This window comes from Argentina silus (assembly GCF_951799395.1).
Source record: "Argentina silus genome assembly, chromosome: 2".
NCBI lineage: Eukaryota > Metazoa > Chordata > Actinopteri > Argentiniformes > Argentinidae > Argentina > Argentina silus.
This window is the reverse complement of record NC_139656.1, coordinates 16,752,991-16,767,806: the sequence shown is the minus strand read 5'-3', so window position 1 is coordinate 16,767,806 and position 14,816 is coordinate 16,752,991. Positions and strand designations below refer to the sequence as shown.

Below are 14,816 nucleotides of genomic sequence, written 5' to 3'. Positions count from 1 at the left end.
AACTTTACATTGTTTGCGAAATGTTTATATTTCATACTGGAAACCACACAAGACCAGCATGGAGGAGCATGGGGAAGTAACCCAAAGGGAACTTGTGATCACGCCTGTACATGATGATTTGATGATTTTGCTATTACTGGCCTCTGCTATTACTTATGTTGTAGACATTGGTGCACTCACTGTGTTAAAGCATTCGGTCACTTTAATTGAAAAATACCTCTTTCAAGATTTTATGAAGCCTTCCTAATCCCTTTTTAAGGATTACATAAATGCTTCACAAATCATGTATCTGCAAATGTCATGAAGGTTGTGAAGCATCAATGTTTGACTAACATGTTTATATCAATACACCAATAGGAGGGTTATCTGTCTCAGATAAAGGCTCAGTGTATTTGTATGTTACATTTGCAGGTGACAGAGCTTTGTGGTACATGCCTTCAGGCACTTAATCAACGTGCTGCGCAAACCCACTAGACATGTGGTTCAACGGCTGGCTTCTGTTACTGAGGACCAATTGAATTGCTTCTCCCGTTCAGTTATAATTGAGAATGAAAGTGTGTGAGGCGCGTCTGTGGTCTGTTGCCACATGTCTATGACCATGGCAGCAGTCACAAGGGTTTTCACAAGTATTTTGCAAAATGCACATACTGTAGCGTATAATGGCATACATCTTTTCAAGTGTGTCTGAAAAGTGACCTGATGTGCGTTTCTGAGAGATTCAGAAATTAATTCTGCTCTTGGATATCTTTATCCTGCTTTCCAGAGAGGTTTCTGTGGCAATAAACCACACTGAGAGATGTCGTCGGGAAGTGGGTAATACCCGTCTTTTATTGCACCCTGCACGCTTAACATAAATTAGCTCCTTCTGTGTGTACTGGGAGCCGCTCCTGGACCAGCTGTGGGTGGATGTGAATGGTCAGAACCACACACTGTGCGGGCCTTCTGGCCTCCAGAAAACACATTATGAAGCATTAGGTTATCAGATATGAGTCAGACACAAACAGGAAATTGAGCTCAGTTAGAGTAATGGGCGTTGGTTGGTTCACAAAACAGGCACACAAGCATGTGGCTGTCGTGTGAAAATAAGTTCTCATTGTAACTCTCTCTTTTTCCATATCACTCATATCACTATCACGTAAGATAACAGTAACAACAACAACAACAATATCAACAACAATAGTGATCATAGTTGACAATTAAATCCATGCATTACACGCAAAGCACATGCCCAAAACGTACTTGACTTGTGAAATGTATTGAAAATGCCTTGAGAAGCTGTAATTGTATGTATGTTGGTGTGTAAGACAGAGCAGACAGTGATGAGGTCCCAGGTCCTGGGCAGTGTGGAGCTTCCCTGTGCCCAGAGCTTTGTGGTGGAAATGAAGGAGGACTTCCAGGGCCACACACACATGCTGGCATGCATGCGCACACACACACATACAGGTTTAACGAAATGGGTGTTATTGGAGAAGTTCCTGTTGATCTAACTGGTGTGTTGGTGTTATTCAGGCACCTCCAGGATTTGACGCAGAGACAATCCCATCAGTCCACATCCACCTGCCTTCCTGCCTGAAGCCTCTAGGCAAGAAGAAGGCCAAAGTCATCTGTACATACTTCAAAAACAGCACCTTATTCCATGTAAGATGTTGATCATAGACTTCAACTGCACGTTTCTTCTCTAAATTTCTAAAGAAGTTGACACCATCTAGTGGTGAATCAAATGTTTTGTCCCTCCGACTTATCTTTTTCAGGCAAATCACTCAAGATAATGTGTTTCATGGGACACAAAGAAAGGTTTGCACCAATAATGTTTATATTTGCACACAATTACAACTTATTTGTTTTCTAGCTTCTTACATCATGACGGAGGATGTTTTATGATTACACAATGTTTGATTTCCATGTCTTGTAAATATTGTTGGTGTTACTGGTCTTATCTTTGCAGATCCAACAAAGCTCAGTTGGAAGGAGGATGGGTGTGTGACTGTGCAGAAGGGAGCGGAGGAGACTGAGTGCCACTGTAACCATCTCACGTACTTCGCCATTCTAGTGGTGAGCTGTGTAACCTCTATCCTCCATCCCATCTGCATTGGACTTGTTTTACAGTCATATGTGACATACTGGAACAAATCAATGAGATTTGGTGACATCATCGGGTAATATTTGACCATAAGTGCATAATAGTATGCCTGTGTCATGGAAAGTAGACACAAATCAGGAGAACATCAGGCCTCAGCTGCCTGTTTGGGACCACCTGGGGCCTGGGCTTCATGGACTTTGGACCACTCTCCGCAGTCATCCTCTTTCTCTTCTGCATCCTTAACTCCTTCCAAGGTGGGTCCCTGTACACAAGTACATACTGTATCCCCTTTTGGAGGAGCAAAGGAGGAGAAATGTACTCAGGAAAGCACAACACTGGGGCTTGTATAAAAATATCAGGTAATACTTCATTCGGAGAGTCCCTCACCTGAGCAAATTGTTGCATGCCAACAGAAATGCAGTTCATCATTTGTTGATCTGAAGCAGTAGCGGACTGGCCATCTGAAGTACCGGGAGAATTCCTGGTGGGCGGGTCGATCTGTGGGCTGTGGGGCCGATGAGCGACGCAGCCCTCTACTCCATAGAAAAACTAAATATGAAAAATATTATGTGTGATATGCAAGACATTTCAAATTATATTGTGGTGTGTTTATTATTGAAAATGTCTGTGGTATGATTGTTGTTTCAGCGAGCTCTACTGTACCAAGCTAGCTCTATTACAACAAGATTTATTTTCCACCTTTTCATATTTTCTATGCACCCCTTTCCCCTCAGCACTCCCTTCACCAGGGCTGGGAATGTGTACAAACATTATTTCATTTCAGCAGACATTCTGAATAGAATTGTATAGTCACACATTAAACCTATCTGTAAATATACCTACCATGAATGAGCAAGTCAGTGTAGTGTGTTTTCTGTTTCTTTACCAAGAGAGGGCGCTACTTGACTCTAAAATCCTATGGTGAATACGGCAATATCCACTTAAAAACAACCTAGAATGAGTATGGTTTGTCCTCTTGTGATATTACATCTATTATAATTCTCATCTTATATAGTGTAGCAAAATTCTGTGCTTGTCAGTGAGGCTTAGTTATGTCTTGGCATTGACAGAATTAGTGCAAATTACTCTGATGACATGCTGTATATTCAGTTGTAGTACGTCAATACAGAAACAATTCAAGTACAGGGAACAAGGCCAGTAAGCTACAGTACTAAGCCAGTGGTGTAGGCCATTGACTCCAGAGACTGAAAAAGATTGCACAACATGGTTCCCTTATCATAGACTTGTAGCCTTGGTGACACATTCCCTAGCAGTCCCACTTACAACCACATACTATACAAGGAGAACACCCTAGAAAAGGCACTGCCGGGTACAATTGTTTTAAAGTGTACTCACCTCCTCCCCACCTCTTCCAGACCCCCTACAGCCCTCAGACATGTCATGCCCTCCTGCCCCAACCCCTTGACCCAGCTCACTGTCAGCTGCCATGGTGGGACCCGTGTCTTAGCTTAGACCATCCACCCATTACATCTACTGTATTTCCCACAGGCTGGTGGTATGGAGCCATAAGCACAAAATCAAAAATCGTCATCTAGAATTGACTGAATTTGAATTGTTTTCTGAATAATGTGAAAAGAAAGTGAAGCATTATGAGAATGAGTACAGGTTACAAACATTGTGTGTGTGTGTGTGTGTGTGTGTGTGTGTGTGTGTGTGTGTGTGTGTGTGTGTGTGTGTGTGTGTGTTTGTGTGTGTGTGTGTGTGTGTGTGTGTGTGTGTGTGTGTGTGTGTGTGTGTGTATATGCCGAGTAAGCAGTTTCGGGGCTTGCTAGTTTCCTGCATGGCCATCCTTTCTCAGTCTTATCTGTATCCAATGTGTTTCCTCCCTTGAGGTTCTTTGTTTCTCTCCATAAGTTGTCTGTTCATCTAAATGCTCTGATTCAGGTCTTCACTGCCACAGCCAACAATGAAAGTCTGTACACTCTACTTAGGTAGAATAGAATGCAATAACCTCAGCTTCAATAAGCTGTCCACCACACACACAGATGAAAATATTGTGTATGTGCGCGTGTGTACGTACGTGCGTGCGTGCATGCGTGCACGCGGTGGATATTAATGGAGAGAACCAGGAATTCTTAATCACTTCATCAGAACAGTTTACACAAGAGAGCTAGAAGGTCCTGTTACTATCCACAGTCCAATAATGTTTTGGAAACAATGATGTTTGAGAGAAACCAAAGGAATTAAATTGCTCTTTCAACAATAAGGAAGTGCTACAAGTTCCTGAGCTATCCCACACTGATAGCTGATTATGATCATGAATGTCCCATGAAAACACTAATAGCCTTCTCTCTCCTTTCATGTATGGTTGATATAATACATTGTGTTTGCATCATTAAGCATCATAGACAGCATACTGCTTTGAAGTACATATTAGCCAACATTTTGCATGATCCTGTTCAATAGTTTGTGAATAATTTTTTTAATTTATTTATAACTCTGTCTTATAATGTGAAAAAAGCTGAAAAAACACAGAGCTTGACTGTGTGTGTGTGTGTGTGTGTGTGTACGTATCTTTTACATCCTTAACACTTGAACCTATAGGTCAATGTCACATTGCCTTATGATTTTATGCCCCATCTTGTGCCACACGCCTTCTAACAGGACACGTCTAATTGCATGCCTGGTGTTCACACAGTACCACTGGTTAGGGTGATGCTAAAGTCCAGCTCTGAGAGTGCTTTTTGGTTGTACTTGTTAAAATTATCACTCACATTGCAAGTACTGTCTAAAGCCACTTTGGTTCTAATTTAATGGGTGAGAGATTTCTGCAAGTGAGAGGCCCAGAGCAGTTATCGGCTGCATTTTTTGTTTGTTTAGGTTAAAGAATCAGCTAAAGAATGGCTTTTCTCTGAGGACTATGTGTATGATGGCATCAACTGAAATATGCCTATGTGTTCATTTAGATTGTATGAAGCAGAGAAGTAACAGCGGATAGATCTCATACATTTAGTTGAACGTTTCACATGAACATGAACGTCCCACGACTTATCTGTAACACTTCTCAAGCAGATCATTTGATTTGAGGGTTGCTTCATGAACATGCGTTTAATGGTATAATGTGATGTATAATACATGGGATTCATGTGGCTCTGGATATGCTAAGGGTTATATAGCCTATTAGGGCATGGAGGGTTTGGAACACCTGTATACAAACGATGTCAAAATTAGATCCAATAAAATCCAATAAATCCATGATGCTGTTTATTCTTGCGATTCTGTTTCTAGGGGGCTGTGCGGTGGATACTTGACTCCATTCACGTCATTATTACCGGCGTCACGTGACGAGTAATTTGTCTCCGCTGTGGGTCAGTTGTGCTGTCAGAGATGCCGCTGCAGCCACACATCCTGGCACGTCGTCAAGGGCGATAAACTGAAAACAAGAAAAGGTAAGGTTTCTCAAATCATATTGTAATAATGTTATTTCATTAGTGCAAATACAATTCGTTTTTTTAGGCCCTTTAGCCTATCTGCCCTTTCGTGCCGGAGACAAAGGATGTTGTTTTTCTGCCAAGAGATGGGGAAAAAGTGGAAAAAAAGGCAATTAGGCGTTAAGGATGTGTATGTTTTAATGTGCCAATTGTCGGTAGTATTTTAGAAACAGAAAATTGAAACATAAACTCGGTTTCTTTTTGCCTGAATAAGACATCGGCAGGATGGTCGCTAGATTTCGCCATTCACCTTCTCCAGATCTGACTATTACAATGTAGCAGATAATTGCCTCAATTTGGATACATTGAATTAATTGAACATTCATTGTAACATTGTTCTGATACTTTGTAAACAGAAATCAATGTAGTAACACTGCCCAGCTGTTACTCAGCATGAAAGCTGTTTGAAAAACAATAGCAAGGTGATGTTTAGACGAACATTCAGTGACCAAGTGAAACCGTGTGTGTGTGTGTGTGTGTGTGTGTGTGTGTGTGTGTGTGTGTGTGTGTGTGTGTGTGTGTGTGTGTGTGTGTGTGTGTGTGTGTGTCGCGCTGGATGTCGCGCTGGATGTACTGCGCTCACATCCCCGTATGTCGGCTGGAATATCCACAGCAGACTCGGCAAATGTACAGAATCAGACTTAACCATCTTAACCAAGCCTCTAGAATATTACACACATTATTCCTCTCTTTATGGAGCCATGGGTTGTTTATGGCTGTAGTTATGTTGTGTTCACATTAAACTATCTTCAAACTAAAGTAGTATAAATAACTACTAACTTTAAAAGTCTGTTGAGAATTATACTGACAAAGAGACCAAGGCAAACAAGGAAGCATAGTCACTATAATTTCCTTTGGGCATAGAGATTGTATGAGTCTGGTGTGGGAAAGACTCAATGAGGTATTTGATGCCAGGGCATTGACTCACAAAAACACAAACTCACCATCTTATAACAAGAGTGCAAAAGTGCAAGTGCAAAGCAACAGGGGGCTATACCATAGCTCAGGAGCATGAACCCTTACACACACACACACACACACACACACACACACACACACACACACACACACACACACACACACACACACACACACACACACACATACATCAACACAAGGCTTGTCTTCTCAGTGCATCTCACACCCACTGCCTGCTCTATGTTGCGATGGCACTTGGTTTCAAGGGAGAACTCGGCATCCTTTAGCGTTAGCATTTAATGTCATTTATGGGCGTGAGAATCTGGGCATCTTTCGTGAGGGGGAACAAAAGGAGACTCCCCCTCCAGAGAGAGAGCTTCAGAAACACAAAACCCAGTTTTGTCTGAGGTTCAAAGAGTATGGTGCCATGCAAAAAAACATGCATCATTTTGTCAGTTGTGGCAATGTGGATGTCTCTCTTCTCCCAGCCTAGGCCTACATGTATTGGCCATTATGTTATTGGAGTTAAATTCCTATGTACATATGGTGACTAAGGACTATATTTCCTAGACAGGAAAGCTGGACATAGCTGCACAGTGGTTTTCATGGTATAGCAGAGAGTTGTGAGGATTTTTATACATGCAACCTGGAGGATAGAGTGTTCATGTTTTTAAAGGGATAGTTCACTCAGATTACCTATGTGTTTCCTGACCTTGAACCTTAAACAACCCCACTTACACAAGCCTCCTCACACCTTAAATTCAATAAAGATCTACATGGAAGTTAAAAAGGGTTTTATATGGAATTTAAAAGGCTTCTAAAAGGCTTCTTCCACAAGGACAGCCACCCAAAAAAACAGTGGGAAATCATACAGTCGTAGTTACAAACCACTGCATCAACATCCTCACCATGCACCACATCAACATCCTCATCTCATGCTCCAATAAATGTAGACTTCATTGTTGTTGAGTACAGTAGAGAAAGTACAGCCAGCAAGTCACACAAATATGGAGCACAAGGTACTTCCATTGAGAATGTTGACATACATGTTGCACACTTCTACAAAAAGGACAGCAAGGGATTTATCTTCATCATGAAAGAGCGCACTGACACATGATGTGGTGTCCCAAAGGCAGATTCTTAGGATCCTTCCCACACCGGTTGCAGACAGTAAAGAATGTTTTCGTTTTGCAGTGGCTATCTCTGAGGCAAACTAGGAGCAGATTGGATGTCTCTGTATGTGTCTGCACAAGACATTTTTTTCTCCAGAAAGTTTTTTGCTGCAAAAAGTGTAGGCCATTTTCTTTTGGTATAATAAAGAAAAATACACTGAAAACCACATGTCATTTGTGATTTAAATTAAGAGTTTCAAAGGCATATTTTTCTATCAATTTCCCTTTTTCATGTTATATATAAGTTATTATATACATTATTACCTTAAAGAGAGTGTCTATTGTATATTTGTACCTTTGTTTCCCTATTTTAGCTACATCATCATGTACAGAATGACATTCAAATCCATAAATTATGCATTTCTGTAGGGGACCCATTTACTGTAGTGATTCTGTTACCGTCATTCTGTTACCGAATGTAAATCCACTTCACTTACAACAAAAAGAGATATTTTCAAACTCATATAATAGCTAACATCCCACTCTTTCTGCAGACATATTTTATATATCTTATATCTTAAAGTAAATGTGTTTTTTTCAGTTGGAATTGTTAGAAGTAGTCCTTGTGCATAGAGTTGTATAATTTGTTAAACTTTGCTATTAAGGGTTTTTGTTTGGCATATGTTTGGAAGTGACCAATTTAGTCCCAGTCTCATTCTGTTACTGTAGAATTGCCCTGTATTCATGTCTCATTGCACTCTCTGAGGCATTTCTCTAGTCTTCTAGGAGTTTAGGCTAACTTCCAAGAATCAGACTTCTTCACTTTACCTACATGAATGACTAATGGACCCAGTATAATGCCTTTCAGTCTTTCTCATTGATTTGTCTCTATCGCTTGACAAGCCTGCTGTCTGTCTAGTCTAGTGGAATGCCTAATCTTGGTATTGACCAAACACACAGTACATCAGAGCTTTTTGTCTACACTGACATGATCAGTTAGCTAGCTCCCCCCAGTGCATTGTACACATTTCTCACATGTACTGTACAGCCCTGACCCAGCACTGACTTCACTACTGGAGAGGCCACGGCATTAGAGCCAGGATGTAATGTTGACACATGGCATAGCAGTAGGCTTAACCACCAAAGTCTCTACTTAAACCAGATGTATTGCAGTCCTCTTTCCCTCTTTAAAATCTCTCTTCTCTTCCTATTTTTTCCGTCCTTCTTGCTGCTCCTTTTTCTCTCTCAGGGTGCACCTACCCTGAGCCAGAGGGGACTACTTTTCCCAGTAGCAGGCAGGCCAGGCCTGTGGACACCATGGAGAACCGCGAGGAGTCCAGGAAGCTGAACGGGAGCGCTGTCACCCCAGCGGTCACAGCTACGCCCCCCAAAGAGAGCATGCAGTTGAAGAAGGAGATCTCCCTGCTCAATGGCGTCAGCCTCATCGTGGGCAACATGATTGGCTCAGGCATTTTCGTCTCCCCTAAGGGCGTGCTCATCTACAGCGCCTCCTACGGGCTGTCGCTGGTCATTTGGGCCATCGGGGGAATATTCTCTGTGATTGGCGCCCTATGTTATGCTGAGCTGGGCACCACCATCACCAAGTCGGGTGCCAGCTACGCCTACATCCTGGAATCATTCGGCGGGTTCATCGCCTTCATCCGCCTGTGGACGTCCCTGCTCATCATCGAGCCCACCAGCCAGGCCGTCATCGCCATCACCTTCGCCAACTACCTGGTGCAGCCGCTCTTCCCCACGTGTGAGCCGCCCTACGCTGCCTCGCGCCTTATTGCCGCTGCCTGCATATGTGAGTCATCCTACTTGTGTCTCCCTCATGTGCTCACTTGATGTACATCAGAGTCCAACATCTAATATACTGTATGTCAAATACTTTTTTTTATAGGTGCGCTTGATTTAGCTAGGAGTTAGCACTGCAGGCAAACCACCAAATCAAGCAGGACTCGAGTGTTTGAAGTATTTGACTAGGGGTGTGCCGACCATGAGTACAAGTACAGACAATACGAGTGCTCATTACGGATTTTGGCTATTTTACAGATACAATCATAATCAGATCATGTCTAGATATCAGTAATGGTAGAGGGATACCTTTCTATCTCAAAATAATCAATCCATTGGCCAGTGAGCTGTCTGTAAACAAATGGAAGATGTGTGCGATGTGCCTGCTGCCATGAGTGTATCCTACGCGCATGAAATAACTGGAAGGACAAATTTGTGAGGAGGATTAGTGATAAGCACTCGCTAATATGTGAGCCTCTGGCTGACTTACGCAGCTCAATGGCATTCATAACCACCCGCTTCATCATTTTAAGCATCTAAATTAGACACGCGGTTGTCCGAGTATCAAGTCCTAATTAACAAATACAAATACGGATGTAACAAGATCGGACCTACAGTATATTTGATATGCATTTGACCCAGTTCTGACCCAGTTCTACTCACTTTTTTGGGTTTCCTTTCTCCTGTTCTCAAACTGTAAAAATGTACCAGAGCACATGGTCTGAAAAGGTTTTCTGTAATGTAATGGTTTAGTTATTCTCAGCAGGACCTGTTCTCCAAGTTTTCCAGTGCCCTCCTACTGAACCCTGTGGTGTCTGGGTGTTACCTTATACCTGACTGTTTTGGTAGAATCATAACCCTAGGTACTGCAGCATGTGCCCAAGAAGAAATGGGCACATGCTGTTCTTATATTAGACTGAAACTGCTCCAGGCCTGTCATATATGCTTGTGCAAACAGATACCCAGACTACCTGAACCTAGGTGACTACTGTCAAAGAGTCAACATCTTTTATGTCCTCTTATTACATAAACCACCTGATAAAACGAGTTGCTTTGCAATTGAAACATTGAAATGATCTTTAACACTTCTCTGGCTAGTAGAGGGTCTGCTGACGTTTCGGAAACACTCATACCCTTTTGATTGGCCTAGGCTTGCTAACATTCATCAACTCGGCCTACGTGAAGTGGGGCACCAGGGTGCAGGATGTCTTCACCTATGCCAAAGTAGCTGCCCTTATTGTCATCATTATCACTGGACTTGTCAAACTCGGCCAAGGTGGGTGGCACTGTCTGGAACACTTTTGCTTCAGCCTGGTCGTCCCAGATCTGTTTATGCTCTAGCCAATTCATAATACTGTCAAAGTCATGCTAGGCCTTGACAATGACAGTAATAGGAGTTAGTTAAAGCTCAAAATAACAGGCCTGGGACAACCAGGCGACTTTACCTCTACTGTCGGTTCATTATCGTATTTGATTCAATGTAGCGATTTCGTTGCAAAATGATCACGTATTGATTGTTGTGTTTCTTCCTCCTCTTGGTAGGAAACACAATGAATTTTAAGGCCTCATTCAAGGGCTCCTCACTGAACCCTGGAGATATCGCACTGGCCCTGTACTCAGCCCTCTTCTCCTACTCAGGCTGGGACACACTCAACTTTGTCACAGAGGAGATCAAGGACCCAGAGAGGTACCTCTCTCACACTCCGAGAATACCATCTTAAACCACACGACACCATGATAACCTGCTTGATATTCCCCACTTGAAGTCCCCACTACATTCTCCTCCTCTATTTAATTTGTGTGCTAGGTAGGTTCAGTTAATGCAAAGAGGCTTAGGGATGTGATCATGCAATGGGCTGGATAGGGCTACAAATCGCCTATTGTTTTCTTTCAGCCATGAGAGTTGGCTGTAAGGTGTTTTTCTTGGTAGAGTGGTAAAAATGGGAGCTTGTTTGAGTATTGAATTCTCCAACCCTAATTACCCTAATAACTAACACCATAGCACTGTTACTGGTTTGATTGTCTGATGTGACTGTTTGAGTAAACTCAGGAAAGAGCTTTTACTAAGCTTAAGTTAAACTGACACCATAATTGATGTGACACCTTGTTGCCGTAGGAACCTGCCTCTGTCCATCGCCATCTCCATGCCCATCGTAACGGTCATCTACATCCTGACCAACGTGGCCTACTACGCCGTGCTGGACATGAGTGCTATCCTCGCCAGCGATGCAGTAGCTGTGGTGAGTTCACCATGGTCAGGTCAGGTCACTGATGCTATCATAGGGAATTTACCGTATATCTACAAACTTAGAGTTCTGTTGTTTGACAGATGAGAAGTTATTGAATCTAACTGCGGTGATTTCATGTTTTGGCCAAGCACACCTTGTTATTGTGCGATTAGGGGAATGAGTATAATCTGATCAGACAGGTGAAGTCTTTGGTGTTATTTGTGAAATGTGGAACTGGTCCTAGAGATTTCAGCCGACACTTTTGATTCTGTTATTTGGTAGTTGGGTTTCTGGGTCATTGTGTTTATTGTTCAGATTTTCCAAATTGTACTTTGAGATGGGAAAATGTGTAAATAGCGCTGACCTTGCATGCCATGTGTTGAGGTTATTACCATGTGATTATTTCCTTAGTTTGTTTTCATGAACACATCAAGCTGGGGGGTGGTTGAGGTTTGTCTTTCCTATTTGTGTCTGTGTTTGAACTTGCACTTGCTCACCCTCAGGCAAAGGGATCAGGGAAGTAATCTTTGATCCAGTGCTACTGATTGTGCATGCACGCGTCAAGCCTGTATTCAAGTTGTGTTTTCATGTTCTGTATTCATGTCTGTGTAGACCTTTGCAGACCATACTCTGGGCGTGATGAGCTGGACTATCCCCATCGCTGTAGCTCTCTCCTGCTACGGGGGTCTAAATGCCTCCATCATCGCTGCTTCCAGGTAAGGCTTGAAACACACACACACACACACACACACAAACACACACCAAATGCTTCAGACCTTTGGTGTGTGTTGTACAGTCTCAGTCCCGGATCTCCATGTTCTATTTATGGCAGATCTGTGATTTACGTTCTGGTCCTTTGGCTTTGACCCTCTAAATAATAAACACCATCTGGATTTACTCTCTGGTAATGGTTACAGATGTATGCACACTGCAGGCCTGCCCCTCCCTTTAAATAAGGTTTCTATATTTGGGAGGGAAGAGAGCATTTTTGTAGGTTAAACTGAGTCTACATATGCGCTTATTTTATGTGTGTCTGTTGATGAGCAATGTTAGCAGCCATGTTCATGATGCTATATTCATACTACTGCACTGGGCTACAATATTGCCCTATATAGCCTATACATTGTCCTATATAGTCCCTATGCTGATATATGTTGCTACCTCCTCCACTGGCAGGCTGTTCTTCGTGGGTGCTCGTGAAGGTCACCTCCCTGACACCTTATCAATGATCCACGTAGAGAGGTTCACTCCTGTCCCTGCTCTCCTCTTCAATGTAAGCTCTCCTTATCCCTGCATTACTAAGATACTGTATAATACCATAGCTTTCATCAACCTCTATACATCAAACAAACTAGCAAGGTAAATCTTCTCAGCTGTCTATGGTAAACGCTATAGACAATGACACCTTGTGGTTGGACCTAGTCAGTGCACCCAATTTATGCTGATGATGAGCCACGTGTTCCCCTAGTGGTGGGTTGTACACACTCCCTGTCTTGACTTAGGTATTTGTGCCCACAGTGTGCCATGGCTCTGATATACCTGACAGTGGAGGATGTCTTCCAACTGATCAACTACTACAGCTTCAGCTACTGGTTCTTTGTAGGTCTGTCCATCGCTGGGCAGATCTACCTGCGCTTTAAGGAGCCAGACAGACCCAGACCACTCAAGGTGAGCTAAACATCCAACATCCAATCCTTGGCTTGTTATTCACTGATGGATACACAGGCAAGAATCCCCCAACTATAATTGCGTGGGTGACATGGGCTTGTGGTGTGTAAATGATTTACCCTCAGTGACTTGGAATGGATTTTACTCTCTGAGGTCCAGATGTTTTACCATCATTAATAGAGAATGGATTCTTAACAGATGAATATACTATAGTACATGCCAAGTAATAATAATGCTCTCTCCCTCTCACTCTCGCTTTCCCTCCCTCCCTTGTCTGTGGTTGCCTACCCGCTTGTGTGCCCGTGTCCAGTTGACTCTGTTGTACCCCATCATCTTCTGTATGTGCACTGTGTTCCTGGTGGCAGTGCCACTCTATAGTGACACCATCAACTCCCTCATTGGCATCGCCATCGCCCTCTCTGGAGTGCCTGTCTATTTCCTGGGCATTCACCTGCCAGAGTCGAAGCGCCCACCCTACATCACTAAGTTACTACGTGAGTCACTTTCTCTTGTGGATGTATACCCCACTGTACAGTGTATTCCATGTACAGACAATTCTCCTCTCTCCATGTTTCCTGACATGTTGACATGACATGTTTGCTTTGTAGAATAGTTGAAACTAGTTCCACTGTAAGAAGTGGAAACCTCCAATATATTTCATGCATATTTGAACTCTTAAGTGTACTCTAACTAATCGCTCTTTTCCTCTTGTGCTAGGTTTAATCACCCAGTACACCCAGTTCACCTGCTTCTGTGTGCTCACAGAGATGGACAAGAGCGAGTGAAGCTCCCTTCTCTCCATCGTCACAACATCAACTTCTCACCAATGTTTACTCTGCACTCGTTGCAATCCACAAATAGTCACAGGGGACCAGTTCATGGAGATTTAACTTTTTTTTCAGAAACGGGAATATTCAAATACTTTTTTTGTCCTGAATGTCTTACTCCTCCATTACTCTCTAGTTTACAAGCTGGAACAGATACACACGTTTACTTACAAACACAGGTGACCGTGGGACTCAAGAATTTTTCACTGCTGCCAATCTAGTGCCTAAAAGAGCCCATAATGCACTGAGGTTAATGGAAAGTTCAACTGGACTGGTCCCAAAACCCCACTTGATGAGGAAATGTCATGTGACAAGTACTCTTGGACATCCCCATGCCCCTCCTCCTCATCATCATCATCATCCTCACTTATCTCCAAACACCTCTTGGTCCCTTGCCTTGTCTGCTGTAGAAGTTGAGGAACAGGTAGTGAGGTCTGTATGAGGGCCTATGTTGAGGCTTTCTCTCTCTCTAAGCTGGAGGTCTGTGTAAGATGGCAATACCGCTTCACTCTGGTCATGGAATTACCTGCTGCGGTTGTGTACAAGTACTTTTCTCTTATGACCTCAAATGGTATTCTTATAATTTCCTTTTGAGCCTTTTAAGTATGTGCCTGTCAGTTGAATAGTGCTGTGTATCTGAAAGGGAAATGCAAACAGACTGATTTTAGCATAATATTTTTAGCAGGTTAGCAGAGGCTTAGGTCTGTATCCAAGTGGAAGTTATAGCCCGGCCT

The 14,816-nt window shown here is 42.8% G+C and overlaps 1 protein-coding gene across 1 annotated transcript; it reads left to right on the top strand.

The window, feature by feature from the left end:
* Nucleotides 1–8,942: 8,942 nt before the first annotated feature.
* slc7a6 (solute carrier family 7 member 6) lies at nt 8,943–14,040 on the top strand (the record flags this gene model as incomplete). Its single annotated transcript, XM_083697285.1, has 9 exons — nt 8,943–9,369; nt 10,510–10,635; nt 10,902–11,046; nt 11,476–11,599; nt 12,200–12,303; nt 12,764–12,860; nt 13,106–13,255; nt 13,566–13,749; nt 13,973–14,040. The coding sequence occupies exons 1-9, from the start codon at nt 8,961–8,963 to the stop codon at nt 14,038–14,040; spliced, it is 1,407 nt and encodes a 468-aa protein (XP_083553411.1). The 5' UTR covers nt 8,943–8,960.
* Between the last annotated feature and the right edge of the window lie 776 nt (nt 14,041–14,816).